This window comes from Aquila chrysaetos, chromosome 10 (genome assembly GCF_900496995.4).
Source record: "Aquila chrysaetos chrysaetos chromosome 10, bAquChr1.4, whole genome shotgun sequence".
Classification (NCBI taxonomy): Eukaryota; Metazoa; Chordata; class Aves; order Accipitriformes; family Accipitridae; genus Aquila; species Aquila chrysaetos.
The window spans coordinates 21163280-21185000 of record NC_044013.1 but is presented as its reverse complement, the minus strand read 5'-3'; the positions used below and the strand labels follow the sequence as shown (position 1 = coordinate 21185000).

Below are 21721 nucleotides of genomic sequence, written 5' to 3'. Positions count from 1 at the left end.
CTTTGTAACCTATCAAAACATACAAAAGGAGATTAAAAATTGTTCTCTTACTAAAATTTTAATCAGTGATATACAGCAACTACAGAAGCATACAGGAAAAAGGAGGTGATGGTGACTGAATCCAAGTGTACTGAACCTGATGCTGAGTTCTTTACACAGCTCTCTTCCATGCTGCAATCAGGGACAGAGACAGATAAATGCCCAAATACATCCTGACTATTTGTGTAACACAAACTTGTCAGACAAATTTTCAGGGTTTTATTCAATTTTGATACCTGTAAAGACTCATTCTGCAAGTGCCTGTGGCACTTACGCCACAAGCGATGAATGTCTGATGAAAAGTGGCAGCAAAATAAGAATTTCTCCTGGTCCTCAGCTATCCCCTATCTCACTCTCTGGCAAATTGACAGTGGTTTAAATTAGGAGGAGGAATAGGGTAAAAATAATACTCTGAATTTATCTAGTACTTTTCCACTAGGGAAGTCAAAGGACATTTTATTTATTATTTTATAAAAATAAATAAGTACTTTGGAGATGGGAATACAGAGACACGATCATGGTCAAAAATGTTACATTCAAATTGCAAGAGTATAAAAATGTTCCATGCAAGTGGGAACCAAATTCTCTCATTTCCCAAATATGTTTAAGCTCTGTACAGTTGATGCAAAACAAGGACAATTGTCCAATTCCCACTAATGGTCTAAGGCTGTCAACCCACAACAGAACTAAAATCCAAAATGCTCCTCTTTACTGTTGGAATACTAAAATCCCGCTGACAACGCTCTACCAAATCCAAGCCTGCTGTCCCATTTTTAGCTCTAATTCCTATTTATTCTTTCACCCTTTTCCCCAAAATGGAAGATAAATTTATTGTAACTGATTGTTCACAGACTTGATTTTCAGAGAGTTAGATGGCATTGCATTATGACAAAAGAAAAAACATGAATAGGTTGCGGCATTGCACATTTGAAATTTATTATAAAACAGCATCCTTTCAGATGACTTTTCCACAACTGCACGTATCTTTGTTCCGTGCTCCCTGATGAATACAAACAGCCCTTTGCTTTGGTAACTGAAACTCTCTCAGCAATGAAGCTGAACTCACCTGAAATCATCAACGCAGTGGTCGCCCATCTTTTTTCCACTTACAGAAATTTTCCGTGGAAGTTTTCTTCAATAGGTGTGCAAACTCTTGTGTAGCAAATTTAAGCCAATCAACACTAAGCCAGCTTTTCTCCGTTACCTTCCACTGATGGTTTCAAAGCCATCCATAGACTGTCTAGATAAATCATGTAATGCACTCCCAGCAAGTATCACCTCAACTGCTACTGCTGTGGGCAAATCATTTATTTTCAACCTAAACCTCACAGAAACCCCGTTTCCTTCAAACAGCCTGACTGAAGTCAAGAATGCCTGAGCATGCACGACAGGCTCCAGCCAAAAGACAGAGCATGCAAACAGAGATCTTCCACATCATCCCAAAGTTTTGTTTTCCATTCTTGAAGCCATCAACTCAACGCAGTATGAAACAGTTACTGAAACACTTTATTGCCAGCTCATTCATAATTACTGGTTCTTCTTCCCTGCCGAACGCATAGCTAACTGAATGAGGGCTGTCATGGAAAGGGACTCAAATTGTAAGTCTGGCACAGCTAGATGATGAGGATAGGAACCCAGAGCAAGCACATAAACAACTGCTGGTCTCCTCTGCAGCACTAAAGTCCAAACACAGGCTAGCACCAAACACGCTTTGAGAACAGCCTACCCAAGCCTTTTCTGATGCTCAGATAAATGGCTACATGCTTCATGAGAAAGGTGACCCAGTGCTCTCCTCCCACAGCTTTGCTTGATGACTGGCTCTGTGGTGACACAAGTCGTGCTCACTGATGCTCACATACCGCTCCTGGACGCGGGCTGGCAGAGGGGTTGCTCTCTTGCCTCTACAAGCATTTCTTGAGTATTAGAGCTAAGATGTTGCAATATTTCTTTTGTTCCAAAAGGTGACTGTCTTTCCCTACCCCACTCCCCGCAAAGTGAATCGGCTTGCATGCATCAGCAGGAGCATCAGCATAGTTTAGGCTTGTGGCACAGACTGCTCTGCTTTGTGGTCTTCAGAAATCAGAAGAGCTGCTTTCTCCATTAGACATCCTCTGGTTTCTCTGTTGTGCCTCTGCTTTTAACAAAGATTGATGTGTCACACACAGTCCGCTTAAAGTAGGGGTACATTTTTTTTGCATGCCTCCGGAACACAGCCTTGCAGGTAACACTAGAACTGCTACTTAAATCCATTTTTAACCTAAGTAAATGACTCTAGACTGCTGCATTTAACATCCCATAAATAAATTCCTAGGTAAAAAAAGCTTTTAAAATTCACAAAATGAAATGACAATGAAGGTCCTGTTGAAGAGCTCTTTCTGGATGCCATTTAGAGTTTCTATTTCCTATCACACAAGCATCCCCATTACAAACCCTGACGCTTTGCATACATACTGACAGACATGAAGTTCAGTGGCTGTTTTAATGCACAGCAGTTATATCCTTGGACTACTCATATTAAAACACATTGGGGCTATTTTCTCACCTTAAAGGCAATTCATAGCGTATGAATAATGAGTATTTTTTGGAGGCAGAGAAATAGATCATCTTCCCTAGGAACACAGTCAGAAAACAGCTTCCCCTTCCATCTGGCATGGTGCCTTCCCAGCAAGGCCGAAGTGGAATTTCCAAGACCTCTTTATGAATAAGCAATAAAAGACTCATAAGATGGGATAGTTTAGTAGCTTCCAAAAAGGCACATCAACTGGAGACAGAGATAGTTCAGGCTGGGTACTTGGGTTTGCACATGATCTGTTGCTGCCTCTGCCACAGGAGGAGAGAGCCAGTTCCCAGCATGAAGAGCTCTCCCCATCTTACCTCAAGAAAAACCTGTCAGGAAAGAAAGAGCCTAGCAAGTTTTTACTTTGGCCTTTGAAGTTCTTCCTTGGCTGACTGATGCTCGCCCATACATAACTAGAAGAAAAGACTTCCATTGTGCCACTCTTTACACCAAGCGTATTATTCTCCAGACAAAAGCTTTCGAGTCTAACTTTTAAACACACCTCTCTTTAGGGTGTACTGTTTCTAAGCCATAAAATCTTTTTTGTTCATTAAAAAAAGACAGACAGCTTTTCCCCCTTAGGCAATCTACTCTGCTTGTTAGTTTTTTGTATTACTTTTTGCAGACAGATACCACAGACGCACAGCAGTTAGCAACAGAACAGCCAGTTCCCGTCCTCAGAAATACAGTATTTTTCCCCAGCATAGTCTCCAGTGGCTTATCCAGCCCAGCTTTAAACATGAAATACAACCATTGTAGGAACTCCCTGGTTTTAGACAAGACCTAGTGAATAATCGCTCTCCCTGAAACCATCTCCAACATCTGGCTACTTGCTGCTATTTGCAGGGTCTGTGCGCTGGGTCAGGGCAGGGATGCAGGAGCAGGGCAGGGGGTTAAGCAATGAACATGCTCAGCACCTGCTTGCTCTCTGCCTGATTCTAATCAGTATTCTCCTCTCATGCCCAGGAATGCTAGAATTCCCCAGTTTCCTCAAAAAACCTGAAACTTTTCCCCCCCTCAAGGAAAGTGGGGGGAGGGGGAGGTAAGAGAGAAAAAAAAACCCTCTTAGTTTAGGGTCTGACCAAATTTCATTAAAGACAATGCAAGTCTTGCCATTAAATTCAATAGGCTTTTTTGAGGTTTATGAGAAATCTCACGTGCTTGACACTATTAATCAGAGGAATTAGTGGTGTTAAAAAAAAAAAAGAAAAGAAAAAACACAAAACAAACCCCACAATTTTACTGTTTACTGACTGTAACACCACCATTTTCTTTGAAACTCTAGAAATCAGTAAAAACTATTTGTATCAGCAGCTCTAGAAATCAAATCTTGCCTTACTGCAAGTTATATTGGAGTTGCACATCTAAAAACTTTACTTTTCTTTTTTAAGACCTGTTGACAAGTTCAAGCCAGTCTATCAACTGGAACTGGCTCCTCAGTTTATTGGCTCATAGCTTTATGTCCAAGTCACTGGACTATTTCTCTCTGTCAGGAAAAATGTTTATAAAAGAAAGTACAGACTTCATTTTAAAAAGTTTAAAACCAAACCAAAACAGTTCATCTCTAATCGGTCTGTATAACACAAAATCCCACCACTGAGAAATGCATTGTTGCAACATACAAAAAAAGTGTTTAAAGCATGATATTTGTCTCCTTTTTTCTGCTCAGTTCATATTTCTATTTTAACAAGGACATGAATAAAAAAAAAAAATTTTAAAAATAAAATGTTTTAAGCAGCTCTCCAGAAGTTACAATACGTTCTTAGCAAATGCAACAGCAACACTCAGTTCTAGAAAACAGTGCAAGACCTGCGTGCCCAGTCACAACCACATAAATTTCAAGCATCGAATATTTGCTTAGAACCAAAGATTATTTGGATATATTATTGAATAGATTTTCCACACCACATATTTGAGAAAAATGCATGCTATTCATGGGAAACCCAGCAAAACCAGCAAAAAGTATGTATCATTAATTGCTGTACTCCAGTAAACACATTGTGGCTCCGAGCCTCTATGTAAATTGAGGCAACACCCCTGAATTCATGAACTTAATTCCAGACCATACTAGTTATTGATCTGCTTTTGCTGTAAACATTAGTAACAAAAGTATGAGAAATAAAAATGCTGAGTCTTGATCTACTTCATCAAAATGCACTCACCTAGTGCTCTGAGCCAGGGGTTGCAGCATTACTCTGTTCAGTTAAGAAGTGCTCCACACCACGGGCCGCTGGACCAGAGGGCACCCGCTGGCCCCTCTACAAACAACCTAGTGTTACCCAGCTCTGCAACCCCAAAGGCTGGCAGCCCAAACTGCTCTTCCAAGGACAGGTTACAATCCCTTCTAGCCACAAAGCATTCATTCTAAAACATCATTTCATCTGGATTTGCAGTTTCAACAGATGAGCTATGGCAGCTGAACCTATATAGCACTTTTGATTTCTGGATCCCAGACATTTGGAAATACCATTGAGGAAGGAAAATATCGTTGATCCCATTTCTAATAAAAAACCCCACATAAAGATACAAAGAGAAGATTTAGCCAAACAGGAGCAGCTGACAGACAGATCTCCTACACTCCAGCCCCTTCTCCACTGCACACACTGCCAGGATGCACAGCAACAGGAGGAAAAAAATAAAAATTAAGGAAAGAGTAGAAAGCAAGAAACAACAGCTTCTTCCTGCTCTGGGGGATCATGGCCAAGCAGAGACAGAGACCAGTAACCAGGGAGGGGAAGCGAGCAGTCCCATCTCAGCTGGCGCCAGGCACAGGCAACACAGAAAGTCACCCAAGAAACACAGAGCAAGTTATACCAACTCAAACCAGTTCTCTTCCAAACCAAACCCAACTCTTCTAGCACTAATTTTGCTATGACCACTTTTTTCTTGTTTGTTTGTATTTAGGGGTATCACTTACTTATAAACACATTAGTCACCAAGATCACTCTTTCCTACTCAAAAGGGGCATTAAAAAAGCTCCCTTGTCCCTCTCCAAAGACGCAGAACCACACTCACCACAGCCCCATCAGAAGACTGTTAAAGCCTATGGAAAGACGCCTTCGGCAGCCCCTTTCCCACAGCTGTGGGAACTTCAGCAGCAAACCAGCACCAGCTGTGCAAGTGGGGGGAAGCCATTGACCCCAAATCACCAGGACCTAAGGCATCTACTCACAGAGCTGAACATCACCAAGTGCAAGACACCACCTCCAAAGCACAACAGTGACCACAACACCTCCACCTAGAGAACACAATAGTCCTGTGGAAGCTTTAAACTTCACATTAAAAAAAAAAAAAAAAGCACTTACAAGCCTCCCAGAAGAGAAAGGCAGAGCAAGGAGCTCCCCAGGTTGGAAACAGGGTACCACCAACTCCCACCTGGGCTGGGAGCCACCCCTGAACTTAAAGGTACTGTACCCAGACCTGAATCTTGAGGGGTCTCCTTGCTGCTTTGAACTCACACTCCGAGAAACACAACAGGTCTTTTAACCAAAGGATCCAGCCCTGCAAAACTGGTCCAAGGTAACCCAAGGGCACACCACTCCTCAAAACCCCTGAGGCTAAAACAGGAAGAGTAACATAGCAAGAAAACAAAGGGGGTCCAAGGAGTTCACCCTTTGCTGTCTTAGGAAACCCATCATTCTGCATGCCCTCCCAATGCTAGCCAGTGGTCAAAAAATAAGCACCGTGTGGCCCATTTCTTTAAAAAAGTGACTTCTCTGCAAGATTGGAAACAGATGAGTCCCTACTCCACTCTCTGATCACCTGGAGGATCTTTTTTTTCCCCTTATAGGACTTTTCTGGGGTATTTTATTTTTTTATTTATAACTACTATTATCAGGATTCAGATACTAGATGTATTTAGGACTCTTTTAATACTCACTCTAAATTTTTGTCTCTGATTTACTCTTCCAGGGCTGACAAGTCTGTTCCTGATGTCAGATTAAAAGAAATATTTATGTCATCGATCACCGCTCCATCTTTTTGACTGCCAATGCAGAAGTACGGTAACTTTGAATCCTGGCTTGTTTTAAGTTCTTCCTTGGCCAAGTGACCTCTTAAGAGTTTGGAGAAAAATCCTCTTTATGCCTGTCATAGCGTAGGGTTTGACAACCATTTGAATTAGAGGTCCTGATTTCTTTCCCAAAATTTCATTTGCTGTGTTGATTAGGATCAAAGGTTGAGGGGAGGAATGCAGTTTAGGAGGACAGAGCGTGCCTCCCCTTGTAAAACCCTTCAGCCAGGGAGGAGCAAAAATCAGACTCGGCAAGCAGCACTGCCTCCCGTCCTGCCAGGACTGACGGAGCAGATTGGTTACAGAGCTTCTTGCAGCAGAGAGCCTGGCGTTTTGTTTGCCTTTTTTTGCTAAATCATGTGTTAGAAAATTTTTAAGTGCAGTTCTCTAAAACAGCTCTTTTTAATTTGCTCTGCTTGTAACATTTTATTTTAACTACGCTTACTTGCCATGTCAGAACACTTATTTACCAACGAAAATACAGGTTTAGTGCTATGAAGTCTTGCTAAGTCTGAGAAAGTGAACGAGTTCCCTCGAATCTGAAATGTAATTAAACTTTCATATCAGGGCCAAATTCAACCCTAAGTAAGCTGCACAGCCCTGCTGAGAGCAGGGGATCGTTCAGATGTAAATGATGGTACAATTTGGTCTCAAGAACCTTTTTAAACATAGACAGCAAAGGAAATAATGAAAAGATAAACAAAATGTCTGCTGTATGCAGCCATTTTGCATTTTCACCAGGAGAAGTGAGCACCCCGAGAGCCTGCAATACGTTTTTGCTGCTTGAGTCCCTGCTGGGCACCAGCTTGGCACAGGCTGGCCTGAATGACCTGCCCCAGCACACACAACACGCAGTTTATGCCAGTCTCAACGCTGTTCAGAAGAGGTGGACAAGCAGTTAGTTTCAAGGGCTTTTCAACATGTAACACTGTATTTGTTGGAAAACAAATTGTGGGTGCTAAAGCAACAGGCATTTGTGTGGCTTTCTGTATAGCTGCCAAAAATTTGAGCATTTTCGCTTGATCCTGTTGATTTAAAAGGGAGCAGGTCCAATCAACTGTGCTAAACCAGGGATGAACCCACAGGGCTTTTTCCTGACTGCAACAACTATTGTACGGTCTTCTAACTAGATTCCTAAATGTTTTCTTCCATTATTTTCCAGTTCCACAGACAGCAGCAAAGAACATGGTTAAGCCATATACCGTACAAGTAATAGCTACCATAGGCAGCAAGAGAGGTTAGAGGACACAATGCCTTTCTCTGCACCGTATGTATTAAAAATTTAAAGAAAAATGTACATAAAAATTTGTAGGTATCCCTCCCTCCAAAATACCGCACCATAAAGGTTTGATGACTACTCACTTAAAACATCATTCCTTGTGTAAACAGTCCTTAGTCAGACAACTTTTCTGGCTTTGGTGAAACTATTAGAAGTGGGTAAGTTAAATTTGCAGGATGGTAGTTATTTGAAACTACGTATAGATACTGATGATCTAATTCAGCATTTGCTCACAAACCAGCGTCAGTCCACCAGCTGCCATGGAGTTAATCTTGATTTATACCTTGGTAAATGAAACTCCTGAGATTTTTTTTTTCCTTGAAATCCATACTTTGCAGGATTTCATTGTGAAAATGGGAAAACTGTGTATTTCACTTTCCATTTTCACATTTCTTTAGCTAAACACTTGCCACCTCCCTTTTGTGTGTCAAAACGCCTCCTTTCTGAAAACAACTTATTTTGCTGTTCACAAAACCAGTGGAAACCTGACTTCCAGCTAGTTCTGTGCAGGTTTTTTCTCACCAGTCAGCTTGACCAGAGGGGCTGGGTAGGTGTCAGAGTCCTCACTGGGACACTGATGCCCCCCAGCTCACACTCCAACCCTTCAGCACTTCACACCAGATCAAACAAACAGCCCTTAGGTCAAAACGAAAAGGAAGTCCTGCCACACCATCTTCAGTAAAAAGGGATTTTCTGTGGAAGCATTCCCTGCAACGCCCTTATCCTGGCTTCTATAAAACCTGTCTATATTCATCTCCACCTTTCTCTGAGCCATTTAAAGACATAGAGATGGAAAGCAGTTTTAAGTCCAATTTGGTTACAGTGAGTATGTTGGTGCTACTGCCTCGTGGAGGGTATGGGGATTATACATTGGTTACATATTTAACAAAGGAGAGAGTCATTTTGCCAGAAGAACTGTAGTTGTTATTGCTTTTCTGGGCTGGTATATGGAACAGATCCTGATTATATTGGCATGAACAGTCCTACTCATTTGAATATGGCAAATAAGATTTGACGGGGGCTGAATAAGCTGTCTGCTTGCAGAAATGTCAGCTGCAGACAGTTTATTCCTCATACAATTCAAACCACAGTGATCTATGTGACATTATATCTGATAAAGGAATTACTACATAGTCATTTTTGGATCAGACCTCCAACATGAGGCATGTCATAAATACAAAAATCCTTAAGACAGGTCCTTATATGGACTTGTGCATGATATAAACATTGGTCATGTTTGGCAGAAAGTCTACATCCAGGCAAATATCCATTAAAAAAAACCCAAAAGGTAGAATGTATATCACTGTCCTCACTGCAGCTCTCATGGAAACGAACAAGTTGTGTTCATGGACTTTAAGGAAATTTGTACCTAAAATGCTTTCAAAGAATTTTAGCTGTTACTCTGGGGCAAAAAGTCTGCTAAAGTAGCTGAGTACTTGTAAAGCATGCATGGACTGGTATTTTATTCTGAGATAACCAGACAAAATGAAAGCAGAGTATATTTAAGAAAGGGAATGAGAAAATGCTGATTAAAAAAATTCTGGTTTAGCCCTTTACTCTGCTGTCTGTCATTACAGCAGAGGAGGCTCACCCACGTAAAAATCAGTGAGACATCAGGAGAGGCTCTCTGGCTTTACCAGGGTTCTTACTACTGTTTGTGAAGCTAAATTTCTGTGTCCAGATATGCCAGTGGAAGTAGCGGGACCTGGATCTAATGCTCACATACCCTACAATTCAGCTGAAACTTCATATCATAATTACAAGCCAACATAACACATCCAGATTGCACAGCCTCTTCTACTGAGGATGTGGTGGAATATATTTTACTATCTCTGAAATAACTTTAGCTTTCTGTAATACACCAAGGAAATGATTATTCTCTTGCTTGCTTTTCTGCACAGCCTGGCTGATCTGACTTTCCCCCCTTTTTTGAAGAGGAGCAGTACAACTATCCTCTCTGATGCAAGTGAGGTCCATAAAATCAAAACTGAAGAAAATGCACAAAGAAATGCTGCAAGCTTGTTTGTGTCCCTTTATACTGAGAGCCCAATCTGGAGAACTGGCTGGCTTCTCAAACTCCCTTTCTTTTATTGGCAGCCCTGGACCATTTATCTCCTGTGTGATTTGGTACACAAAGACAACTTTTCTTTTTTTTTTTTCCTTTAGGCTACACTCTTCAAAAAGATTACGTGCAACAAAATTAGTTTTATTAAAATTCAATTAAATACTACATATTTTACCTGTCGTAATGGTAAAATTTCAGTGCCCTATATACTAAAAATGAAGTGATTTAAACAAAACCAAATCCAATAATGCTAAAGAAAAATCCCCCACAAAATGGTAAGTGCATACAGTGCATACATCCAACAGACCATGCAAAATAAGGATTCCATTCAAATTTCACATCTCATTAAAGACAATTTGGCCATTAATCCATATGGGTTTAGGAGCAAAGAAGGATTTTCCAAGACAGATAAACTGAAATGATCCTCCTTTGATCTCCAAGGTTAAGAATCAGCAACAATGGAAGATGAACAACAAGGGGCAGAACTACTGGCCTTTTTATGTGCCACAATGGCATCAGCAAACAACTACTTAATCAATATTTGGCCAGGGACACTGAAAACTTCCTTTTCAAATTTTAATTCCTAGTTGTAAAACAACTGTAGGGCAACCAGCAAGATAAGACATTAAACTGACTGCTTAATTGCCTTTTACTGTCTTACTAGTTATATATGCACATTCTTAATAGTTCGTGAATCTTTATTTACTAGGATGAATAAATGACCTGTCAACAATTACATCAAACTCCACTAACTAAATAGTCTCGGCGCATGACACACTTTAACTCTAATGTGTCCTCAGTGAGTTTTAATTTCATTATGCTTCACTTTTTTTTCTAGGCAGAGTGATTTAAACTGAATTAGTTTAACAGCATGGGGCTGGAGTACTCCAGGGCAAGTAAAGTAAAATGCTGTGCTCACACTACACTAAACAAGGTCTTGTGGTGAATTATGTTACTGTACATCATTTTTATTAGCCAGAGAGCTCAGCGTTTGGGGAACACTTGGAAGTATCCTGCATTTTTATTTATATATTTTGTTCTTTCTCTAGCCACATGTGTTTGTTACATAGGATTTAAAGTGACATTTACATGGAGAAATTCACATTGGCTGGCTTGCTCTGATTTATTGCTTTGCGTTTCACTCAATTTCTTCTTAAATTAACCAGAGAGCACTTTGTAGTTCTGCTTCATTTCCCAATGCAGTTTTATTACACAGCTCTGGGGACTCGTGATAATTTATCACTATCAACTTTATTGGCTTCCCTCTTCTAAACCCTGTTCCAACCCTTATCAATAAGTAAACCTAATACTAAACTAAACCTTCCCCAAGTAAGTGTTACATAAAAGCTTCGTCTTTAACTGATACAACAGAGAATTACTATTTGAAATCAGACCCGGAAAATAATCTCTTTTAAGGATTTCAACAGCATTGACTTCTACTTTCAGCATTAATTGCCAATTAGTTTTTTATCTAATTAAAATCTCTGCCTGCTGATTCCATCAGTACCTCTATGTAAACACAGATACAAGGATCCTTGCCCTCAATGAGAGTTTTGCCAGAGAGTTTCACTCGGGATTAGAGTCACACTCTTGTTTAGTGGGTACTTTCTATTGACAGAATAGAACAAATTTGGGCCCCATCCCTGCCTTCCCTGACCCACTGAGTAACTTTACACATATGAATAGGCCCTTTGAGTGGGACTCTTCACCATTACCTGCATATAACAGGTTTGCAGAACTGGAGGTCTGATACCCAATCCAGTAAACCCATTTTACAACCTAAACCTGAGGATTTCCCCCAGAGCTGCAGTTGCTCAGCACATTACAGGGTTGGTTTCAAGAAGAGCCTGATCTCTACCATGGTAAATTCCTACTGACATCAAGGATTTTGCAATCATAGGAGAATCCAGAAAGCCAAAGATAAAAATCACATTTTCAGAGCAAGTTCTAGCCACACCAAAGTCAACTGAACGTGTTTCTTGCCTCAGCCTTTCCAGAATGACACAGTGTAACTCTAACTGATTATTAAGATTTTCAGAACAAACAAATAAAATGCAAACTTGGGTACAAATTCAAGTTAATCAACTGCTGCGTGTGTGAAGTGATCCTGATATTTGCTAAAATAACATTTCATTTGCCTTTGTTCTAGATATATGCAATTAGAAAAACTGAAACGGATGCCCACAGCGGTTCTGTTTGAATGGGCACTGACTTTTTTTAAGTTGAAGAAAGTGTCCCAAAGATGGCAAAACATGCAAACCCATTAATGAAAACACGATTTCAAGAAAGGGATGTGATGTATCTATGTACTACTTCAGAGAGCCGCTGCTAGACTGAGTAACAGCCTTTCTTCCCACAGCTGGAAGTATTACTGGTGCTTATGTAAGTCGATTAGCCTGCAGTTAGTCTGACAATTAGCACTCTCCTCAAAGTCCCCCAGCTTGCCTTCAAGACAGGAGGGCAAGGGCTGCTCCTCGCATCTCTGGAGCAGCAAATGTCGCTCTGAAGTCACTCAAAACACAAATATTTAGCACCTTTCTGAAAATGCTCAGCATGCTGGGACATCGTGCTCTCGCTTGATGGTGAGGTCATTATTGATCGTTGAGGTCATCAGTTATTATTATTAGCTCAGAATAATGGTTTGGAAGTGGGAGCCTGGCCCAGAGCCCCACAGTGACAACGGGTCAGGCAGAAGAAACAAAGCTGGATTGGGCTTGCGTGGCATCGCCTACATCAATTTGCACTTGTGCGGCACCTGGCTTTTCAGTCCAGGGCTGGACTCTGACACAGTATTGAGATACGAGGAAAGGAAGGGGAAAAAGACAGAAGATACTGTTAGCACTATCTGCCTTGAGCCAAATCCTGGAGTCACTGGGGAGTTTTTCTTAATTAAGCACTATTTTCTTGTCAGCTCTGAGAGCCTCAGAAACAAAATTCTGTTCGAGTTATGCGAGCCGATTTCTTAGACCTGCTAGTGACCAAATATGTAAAGTATTGTATGAAATTCCAGACTCAAGAAGATGATTGCCTGCAGCCACAGTCATCACATTTCATTCAATAAGTGAATCTTTACTGGGAACATTGAGCAAGGGAACACGTTGTGCTTCTCAGCCGTAAGACACAACAGTTATTTCACACAGCGAGCGAGTCCTCTTACCGCTGTGCCCTGGGAAGAGATGCTGAAGCAAAATCACAACACACCCTGCATCAGAAAATCACAACCAAAATCTAACTCGGTGTCTGCCTTGTCCCATGCTCCAGCCACTAACCCAGCAGTCTACGATGCAGAAATGAATGGGATGACTCAAACTGATATCTGGTGCCTGCATGTTAACCCTGTCCCTTAGTAAACTGCCTTTATTAGTTTAACAGCCTAAAAATAACTGGCTGCATGATACTGACCAACCCTAATCAAAACATCTGCAAGCCCATCTAGCCCGAGCTACCCTGTAGATCACGTGCCACCACTTCAAAGCCTGTGCATCAAGTCAGTAATTGTAACATTGCATCTAAATATTTAAGCTAGGGGCTGGTAGTCGCGTGTCCCATTTACAGTCAGCATCTGTCCTCTAATTCCATTACAGTACAAAGCAAAAATGTTTCCCAAAACTCACAAACAGGAAAAGCATCACACAGCTAGAGAAGCAGCAGCAGCAGCTTGAACTTTCTAGCTGCTGAGCAGGGCTTTTGTGCTAAGGTCCCTTTTTTCCCCCCCTTCAAACTCCCCACATACACACACAAAAATAGGGGTGGTGCCGATATTGTATTAATGTGAGCCTCAGGCACACAGAAAAAAAGAAAAGAGGAAGGGGAGGGAGAGGGGGGAAGGGTTTGGTCCGAGATGAAAGTAAGAAGGAAATAAAGGAGGCAATTTAGTCTGCTGTAGCCTGAATTGCTCTCAGTACAGCCAAGGGTAGAGGCTTGGGATGAGTAGGGCTCTTTTTGGACGGGTGCGCATGACTGGGGGAGGATCCGCCGGGACAGGGCCTGGGGGCCAATTCCGCCGGCCGGGAACAGAGGCCCCCTTTGAGGCTGGGCGGGGGGGTCCCGGCCCCGGCCCCGGCCCCGGCCCCGGCCCCGGCCCCAGCCCCAGCCCCAGCCCCAGCCAGCGCCGCCCGCTCGCAGTGGGCCCGAGGACCAGCTCTACGCCCCATCGTTTGAGTGCTGAAAGCCACCGGTTTCTGCCGGAAAACAACAGCTATCTTATGAAGGGGGGAGTTATCAGATTAGTCAGCAAACCATGCCGCACATAACTCCCGCTAAAGGTACAAGCGACTCCCTCTTCTGTAGCGGTTGTGCTAAAAATATGCCCTGATGTGCCATATAAAGGCACAAAAGTTTCTCTCTCGTGTTCTTTATTTATGGCTTATGCCTTTAAGAAAAAATTTATCACGCGTGCAGAAATACAGATATTCTATTATAGAGCTATAAGCTTCCTGATACACACTGTGACAATCAAGGTTTTCTTTAAATATATATCCAAATCAGGGTAGAGGGTGACACTGACAGACATGCCAAAATACAGCAAAGCGGGCTGCACATGTGGTGTCTGTAAACGCCGGCAAGAGAATCATATTTAAGTGTCCGTGAACAGAGACTGAAACAGAATCACAGCAGGGCATATGAAAGTTTACCTACGCCTATATATGTGATGGGAGAAATCCCAAGCCACATGATACGCTGTTTCTATCGCCCATTTTTCAAAAATATCAAGTTTCTCTTCTCTCTAATCCCACTCTGCTGTAAGTACTCCCCAAATCCCAAATCTTGAATTAGCTACCATTAAAATTACAATTGTTATCCTTGCCCTTGGAAAAAATGCCTCTCACGGAGTCACCCAAACGCTCACAGTGAGGAGGGGGATTTCAGGCAACGTAAGCAAATGTCCAGCACTAGGTGTGTGCTGCCAAGTAGGAGAGTGATTCCCTGCTCCGTGCTCAGCCCCAGGATTTGCGTTCTGACCTATCCCACAGCCTTCCCTTGCATCTTCCTGCACCCACGCTCCTGCTGCTGGGATACCTCGAGCCCCTGAGACCAGAGCTATATAAATTACTCATACTGCAAAAGACTCTGCACTTTTTTCACTCCATAACGTGGAGCACTCCCATGGAGAACACTCAGCGGTGAGCTACAACGCGAGGGTTTTGCTGCGCACTGCAGGGATAACCTTCGGACGGACCGCAAGCAACCTAAGTGCCGGAGAGGGCATCCGAAACGCCCTGTCAGCGGGCACCCTCTGCCGCACCGGGCATCGCAGCCATGCTGGTGGGCACTGGCAAATACGATCCTGCAGCATCAAAATCCCCAGGAGCGCTGCCAGTTTATTTCAGTAAGAGAGAAGGATCTGACCTGATGATTTTTATAGATGGAGTGAAATCGAAGCTCCTCTGCTGGCAATGGGAGTTGAAGCAGAACCTTTTTTGTTGGCCAGATACAGAAAGTAATGGTGGACTTATTTCAGGGTTATTTTTGTCTTGTAATGGGCCCACTGGTGTGTTGTCCCTATAGTATCACACTATACGTAAGGCATGTGTGTGGTAACAAATCCTTTCTTGAGCAGCAGCTCTCTCACACTGCAGCATCCCGGCCACTCCAGTAATAAGATTAAGCAACAGCTTGCTAGTCAGGGAGGGGGAGCAGGCGTTGCTGCGGGGAAGAGCACGCTCTCCCTCCAACTGCCAAACCTTCCCAGGCGCTGTCACAGAACAGACGGGATTATCAAACTGCCGTTTGCACAGAACTGCCCTGCCACGTTCATCCAGCAAAAATCTGCGTGCGCAAGGACAGGATAGGGCTGCGCTAGCCCATTTAGTCAAGGCGAATTTTGCCACTGATGGAACTCGAAAGAAGCAAAGTAGGACACTCATGTCAGCAGAAAGTGAAGGAGAGGGTACGTCGGAGGGCAGAAAGCAGCCTCCTCATACGACCGTGCTGTGGGGCATGAGCGAGCCCCCGTTCGCAGGAAGGCACCGCCAGCCCCAGTGCTTTTCCTGCAAAAGTCTTGGGGCTTGCCTGGGCTGGAGGGTGGCAGCTGTGCACCCAGACACTGATCGATGGTAGATCAGGAGCCCCGCTTTAAAGAGCAGAGAGTCAAAGAAAGGAAGACTGTTTCAAAGAGAAGTAGAGGGGTGGGTTATATTGATAATAATATTTTTTTCTCTGCTGTCTCTATTAATTACTCTTGGTTCCATAAAGCAGGTCTATTATCAAGGCTTTCTATCTTCTGTTTCTAATCTCTGCTGAGAAATTCAGGAAGGCAGAAAAGCTAGTTATATTAACAACTAGGGCACTGAGTTTAGCTATTTTTCCCTCGGTGCATGTCCCTCCCAGAACAATCCTCTGTTGAAGAAGATACTGGAGGAAACTCTGCACCCATCACATAGGGGCAGCTAGAATGGGCAATCAAACTGTGCCTTCTGGCCTTAAAATCTCTTAATTCACTAGCATCTTCTGCATGTTTGTATTGCACACATCCATGCAAACACAGACACACAGAAGATGAGGCTTCCCTGAAAGCTTTAATAACAGTTAAAAACTAAGTTTTGGGAGTGTTTCTGGGTTTGTTCCTACACAACAAGGAGATATTCTACTGTTAAAGAACAGGTTTGAGTTGTCCTTCTTGAACAGCACTCAGCATCTCTAGATGTCTAGAAACGCTAGAAACATTTTCTAGGTAAAAACAGCTACTTTATCCACGGTGGAGAGTCCATAAAACTGCGTGGACCATCAGCTATTAGGGGCTCATTGAATAATTCATCCCTCATTGCAAGCCCATAATGTCTTTTCTCAGCCTTTTGTGGGGCTGTTTTCTCTTCCTTTCTCCTTGAATTATAAAAAGGTTGCCTTCTTTTGTTCACATCAAGCTGCTGCTAGCTGAAGCTTTGTCTGAGCAAAGCCAAAGTGTGAGTTTCAATGGACTCCCCCCTCTTTGTTTTCCAAGTTCATCTCCAAGTGTAGATTGTGTATAGAAGGCCCTCTTTGTAAAAGCTGGAAAAGTTGTACAAATGTTTGACCAGCTCATTTGGTACTTTTGTCTCGCCTTCTCGGGTGCCTGTGCATGTGCTGGGCAGCCACTTCCACGCACAGGCCGCCCAGCCGGGCCCTCGCCTGCCCCTCCGCTCCGGCCCAGCCGGGGAGCAGGGCACAACCGCAGCGGGGGCAGCGGCTGCCCCCCCCGAGCAGCCCTTCGCCTCCGCCTTGTTCAGGTTGCAACCTCCCCGCAGCCCCTGGCCAACCACCAACGCAAGCTTTTCCCAGCAGCTTTAAGAGGAGAAATGAAATGTGCTGCTCCCTGCCCTGCCCACGGCTGCAGAGATGCAAGGCTCCGCAGCCTGTGGCTACAACCGCCCCTTCTGTGCAGCTGCGGCATTTTGGTCGGCTTGGGCTGGGAAAGCAGCCCCTGCGCAGCCATGCCGGGGGCTGCGCGGCCAGCTCCAGCCCTCCCTGCTCCCTGGCCCCCATCCCTGCTATTGAAAGCCAAACCAGTGGCGACCCCCATCTTCACCCCCACATCCGCGCCATTCCCACGCACTGCAGGGTCGTCCCAGTGGGGGAACCGGACGGCGTGGGACGGGGCAGTCGCCCCGTTGGGGCTAGCTCTTCACCCTACACCTCCCTCCGCACTGGCCCCAGGACGACCTCCGGGAGAAGGGGAGTGATACCCACCAGCACCCGGGGCTGGCACTGGCCGGTCCCAGGGCTCCACCGAGCGTGGGGGGAAATGGGACTTTACCTCTTTCACTGAGGATGCCGTCAATGCTGTGCTTGGTCTTCTTGTCGCCTTCCTCCACCTCCTTCCTTTCCAGCTCGGCCTCCTCTTCCTCGCCTTTCCCAAACTTGCTCCGCAGGATGCGGCTGATGGAGCTTACTTCGGGGGGAGCGCAGAGCTGTGACCGGGCTTGTCCCCAGCAGCCCCCCGAGGTGGCCGGGCCGGGCCGGGGAGCGGAGCCCCGCATCAGTGCCGCTGCTTCGTGTCCCCCCTCCCCGGCTGCTACCAGTCGGGGCTTTCAGGGGGGCGGCCGCCCGCTTCCCCCCCCCCGCGGGGGTTTCCACGGGGCACCGTCCCGCACCGCGCTTCAGCGCCGGCACAGCGGCCCCGCAAGTATTTTTTTTCCCGATTCCGGGCAGCGGGTGATGAGAAAAGCCCACGGACACGCGCACAAGTACGGCGCCGGCTCCGTGTGCCCCCCCCCCCGCAAACAACCCACCGGCACAGGGAGCTGCTCCCCGTCTCCCGCTTCCCAGCTCCGGGTCTCCGGCGAGCCCCGAGCCCTCCTGCGGCAACGGCCCGGCGGGGACGGTGGGGAAGCGGGGGGAGGAGGAGGGGAGGGGGATGCCGTTGCGATTTAATTGAAAACACCCCCGCCGAGCGCAGGAATCCTCCCGGGACGCCTCTGCCGGTACCAGCGTGCTAGCGCCGACCGCTTCACGGGCACCAGCCCGGCCCGGGGCTCCGCTCCCGCCGGCTACGGGGCTCGCCCCGGGTATCGCGCTGCCCTCCCCGTTCCGCCCCCGGCCCTGGCCCTCCGGGACGTGTCCGAGCCCCCCCGCTGCCCGGGCGGCGCCCCGTACCTGACGGCACCGTGTTGCGGTCACACACCCCGTCCTTCAGCAGCTTGTCCCGGATCTCCCAGCTGAACATGCCCGCGTTTTCCCGCTTGTATTCCTCGATTTTCTTCTCAACGTCCGGCGTCGTCACCTGCTTCAGTAAAGACAAGGCGAGCGGGCACAGTCTGCAGGGCCGGGCGCGGCCGCGGGAGCCCGAGCTGCCGCCGCCGGGACCCCCGGTGCGGCCGGAGCCGACCCGCCGCCGCCGCCGCGCCGACCCGCACCGCCGCCAGCGAGAGCCGGCCCCGGCCCCGGCCCCGCTTAGAAACTCCGTTATAAAACGCCCCGAGGACGGGCAGGTTAAAATCAAAGGCGACGTAATAGGCAACGACGGGAACGCATAAGACAAGCACCCCCCGGGCTAAACGAAACTTCCCAGGAAATCCTCCGGGGTCACAGGGGAAGGTGGGATCGAGCCCTCGGCAAGAAAATCCCCGAACTAGGCAGCACCGGCTGCCGTGCGGCCGAGAACAAAATCCCGGCGAAATTCTGGGTCGCCGTTAGAGCAGGACTCTGTGTCAGCGAAGCTCCAAGTCAGTAAAGTTTCAGCTGAACAAAGTTTGCAGCGACAAATAAAAAGTAGAGTAATAAAAACGCTGAGAGGTCCAAGTACCAAGAGGTTTCTTCGATGGCCTCGTGATTCTAAAATAAAGCCGAATTCAAACAAAACAAAGGTCTCCCGCCTGGGAAAAGCCTTTCGTTCGGGTAACACGCTTATAAAAAAATATCTCTAGTCCTAACACCGAAAGGGAAAGTTCAGGCATTGCTACTTTAGAAGCAACAAAGGGTACAAAAAAAAATAAATCTAACAGCAACTTTCAACAGAAACTCAAGCCGTTACTTCTTTTTTGTGGGAATGAAAAGCTATAGTAGGAGGAGGCGGCTAATCTTGAGACCAGAATCCATATTTGTCTGCATTATTGTGAGAGCAAACTTTTTAGCGGTGTACCTATAAATCCACGCAGCTTTGGAGCGGACAGAAAAATAAACAGAGCAGGAGAAGGAGCAGTAGGCAGGCAGACAGACAGGAATACAGGCAATTTTTTTGCGCTTCGCAACGAAAGAAGGGAGGGCCCGATCCCGCCGCGCTGCGCAAGCCCTGACATCTGACCGATCGCTTCCCCAGTCCGCCCCGGCCGCGCCGAGCCTGCCCGCGGCTCCCGCGGGGCTGAGCGTGGGGCACTAGGGGCTTTGGAGGGCCAAGCGTTCAGAAAACGACCCCTTTCTCCCTAGTTTCGTTTGAGAAGTTATTTTTTAAAATAGCGTTTTCTTCACTGGAAGAAAAAAAAAAAACTGCCGCGAACTCCAACAATATTTTTTAAAGCCTCGGAAAGTTTCCGAGCAACAGGCGGGGATGCGGCAGGCGGTGCCGGGACCGGTGCGTGTCTGCGACCACCCCCGGCCCCCGCACGGTCCCCCCGGCCCTCCCGGGGTGCTGTCCCCCCGTCTGCAAACCCCGCTGACTGCCACCCTGGCCTGAGTCCCGGTCGGGCCTCGCTCCCCACCGCCGCGGCCGGGGTTTGCCCGGCTCCGGACCGGCGCCGAGGGGCTCACCTTGGGCTTGCTGCCGCCGATGGCCCCCGGCCGGATGGAGCCCGTCTCCTGGTACCTGCAGAGAATTTTGGAGACGCAGCCGTGGGACACTCGCAGCTGGCGAGAGATGACACAGGGCCTTATGCCATGGTGGGCCATCTCCACTATCTTGTGTCGGATATGGTTGGGTAAAGGCCTGCCATTGATAAACACTCCTCCGAGCTGATTGACTCTGCCCTGGCCTAGAGGAGTAGAGACTAGAAAAGGAGGGGAGGGGAGGCAGGAGGGGGAAATGGCGTTAACGTCTCCTTCGGATCCTGCTGGGTCTTTTTTTTGTTGTTGTTATTGTTTTTTTGTCGTTGCTTTTCTGTAAGGCAACTCGCCGCCACCCGCCCCCGCCCGCCCAGCCGCCCCGCAGCGCGCCCGGGGCCCGCCGGTCCCCGCGGAGCCCCGCGCTGCTGCCCCGGCGGGCAGGGGAAGGCGGCGGGGCGGCTTCACCTGTTGCACTCGTACCGGAGCCAGGTTTCAGGGCTTGCCCGGCTCCAGCGGAGGAGGGGGCAACCGGTGCGGGAAGCCCGCGGTCTCCCCGGGCGGCGAGGGGGCCGGCGGGGCTCCCGCACCGCCGCTTCTGGAGGAAGAACCGCCACTTGCAGCGGCCCGGCCCGCCCGGAACAAGCCCTCGTTTCGACAGTTTCTTTCGATTTCGCCCGGCTCGCTTTCATTTGGCTTCAATTTTTTTTTCTAGCGCTTCTCCCCCCACTTTTTTCTAACTTTGGGCTCCCCAAATCACTGCCCTTCACTTTGCGAAAGAGCAGATTCAGGGCCCGCTTACACCGCCGACCTCCCGGTCGGTTCCCCCCGCTCCCGCTGGCCGGAGGGTACGGACCGCTCGCGGGGTGCGAGGCCAGAGCCGCCGGCCGGCAGCCAAGCCTTCTGCGCAGCGGCCCCAGCCATGCCCGTCCCGGGACAAGGCTCCGTTCCAGCCCCGCCGCAGGACGGCGGCTCTGACAGCCCGGGGATGTGAGCCGTGCGGGCGCGCCGGGGAGCCCTCCGTGCGCCGGCTCTCGGCGGGCCGGGGAGGGGGCTGCTTGGTTCCGGCCTCCCGGCATGGAGCAATCCTCACTTTACCGAGGGGGAGCAGCCCGGGCGCGGCCTTACCTTCCAGCGGGAACCCGCTGCGGGGGTAGTTCTGCCCGGCCCCGGGTCGCATCATCCTGGGGACAGCTCCAGCCAGAGTTGTCATCGCGGCGGCGGCGGCCCGACAGGGTTATATCCAGGTGAGGGCCGATCTAGGAGAGATCCGCGCTGTCAGCCGGTCCCGCCGAATCAGGAGCAGTCCCGGGAGGGGGTGGGGGATGCCGCCGGGGGGCGGGGAGGAGGCAGCTCCGCCGCTGCCCCTTTGTCAGTGACCCGCGCTGCCCCGCACCGGGAGGGCAGGGGCCGGGGCCGGGGCTGGAGCCCCGCCGGGCGGCGAGGCTGGGTGCGGGGGAGGGAGGGCGGGCGGGCGGGGGGCGGCGGGGGGGGCGGCGGCGGCGGCGCTGTCCCCGGTGCGGCGGGGAGCGGCAGCCGCGGGGCCGGGAGCATTTATCGGCTCCGTCCCCAGCGCGGCTCCGCGGCGGCGCCGCCGCG

The 21721-nt window shown here is 47.6% G+C and overlaps 1 protein-coding gene across 6 annotated transcripts in view; it reads right to left on the bottom strand.

The window, feature by feature from the left end:
- The window catches only part of PAX3 (paired box 3), an 82346-nt gene extending 60893 nt beyond the window's left edge, over window positions 1–21453 (bottom strand). For 3 of the 6 annotated variants that reach the window (XM_030028261.1, XM_030028263.1, XM_030028260.1), the window contains exons 1-4: window positions 21251–21453; window positions 20114–20349; window positions 18524–18653; window positions 17685–17819 (exon numbers count right to left, since the gene is read on the bottom strand). In XM_030028261.1, coding sequence (XP_029884121.1) covers window positions 17685–17819; window positions 18524–18653; window positions 20114–20349; window positions 21251–21335 — 586 coding nt within the window. In that variant the 5' untranslated portion in view covers window positions 21336–21453. Of the gene's footprint in view, window positions 1–16725; window positions 16940–17684; window positions 17820–18523; window positions 18654–20113; window positions 20350–21250 lie in introns of those variants that run through there. The other 3 variants (XM_030028262.1, XM_030028264.1, XM_030028265.1) reach the window with 2 other exon arrangements.
- Between the last annotated feature and the right edge of the window lie 268 nt (window positions 21454–21721).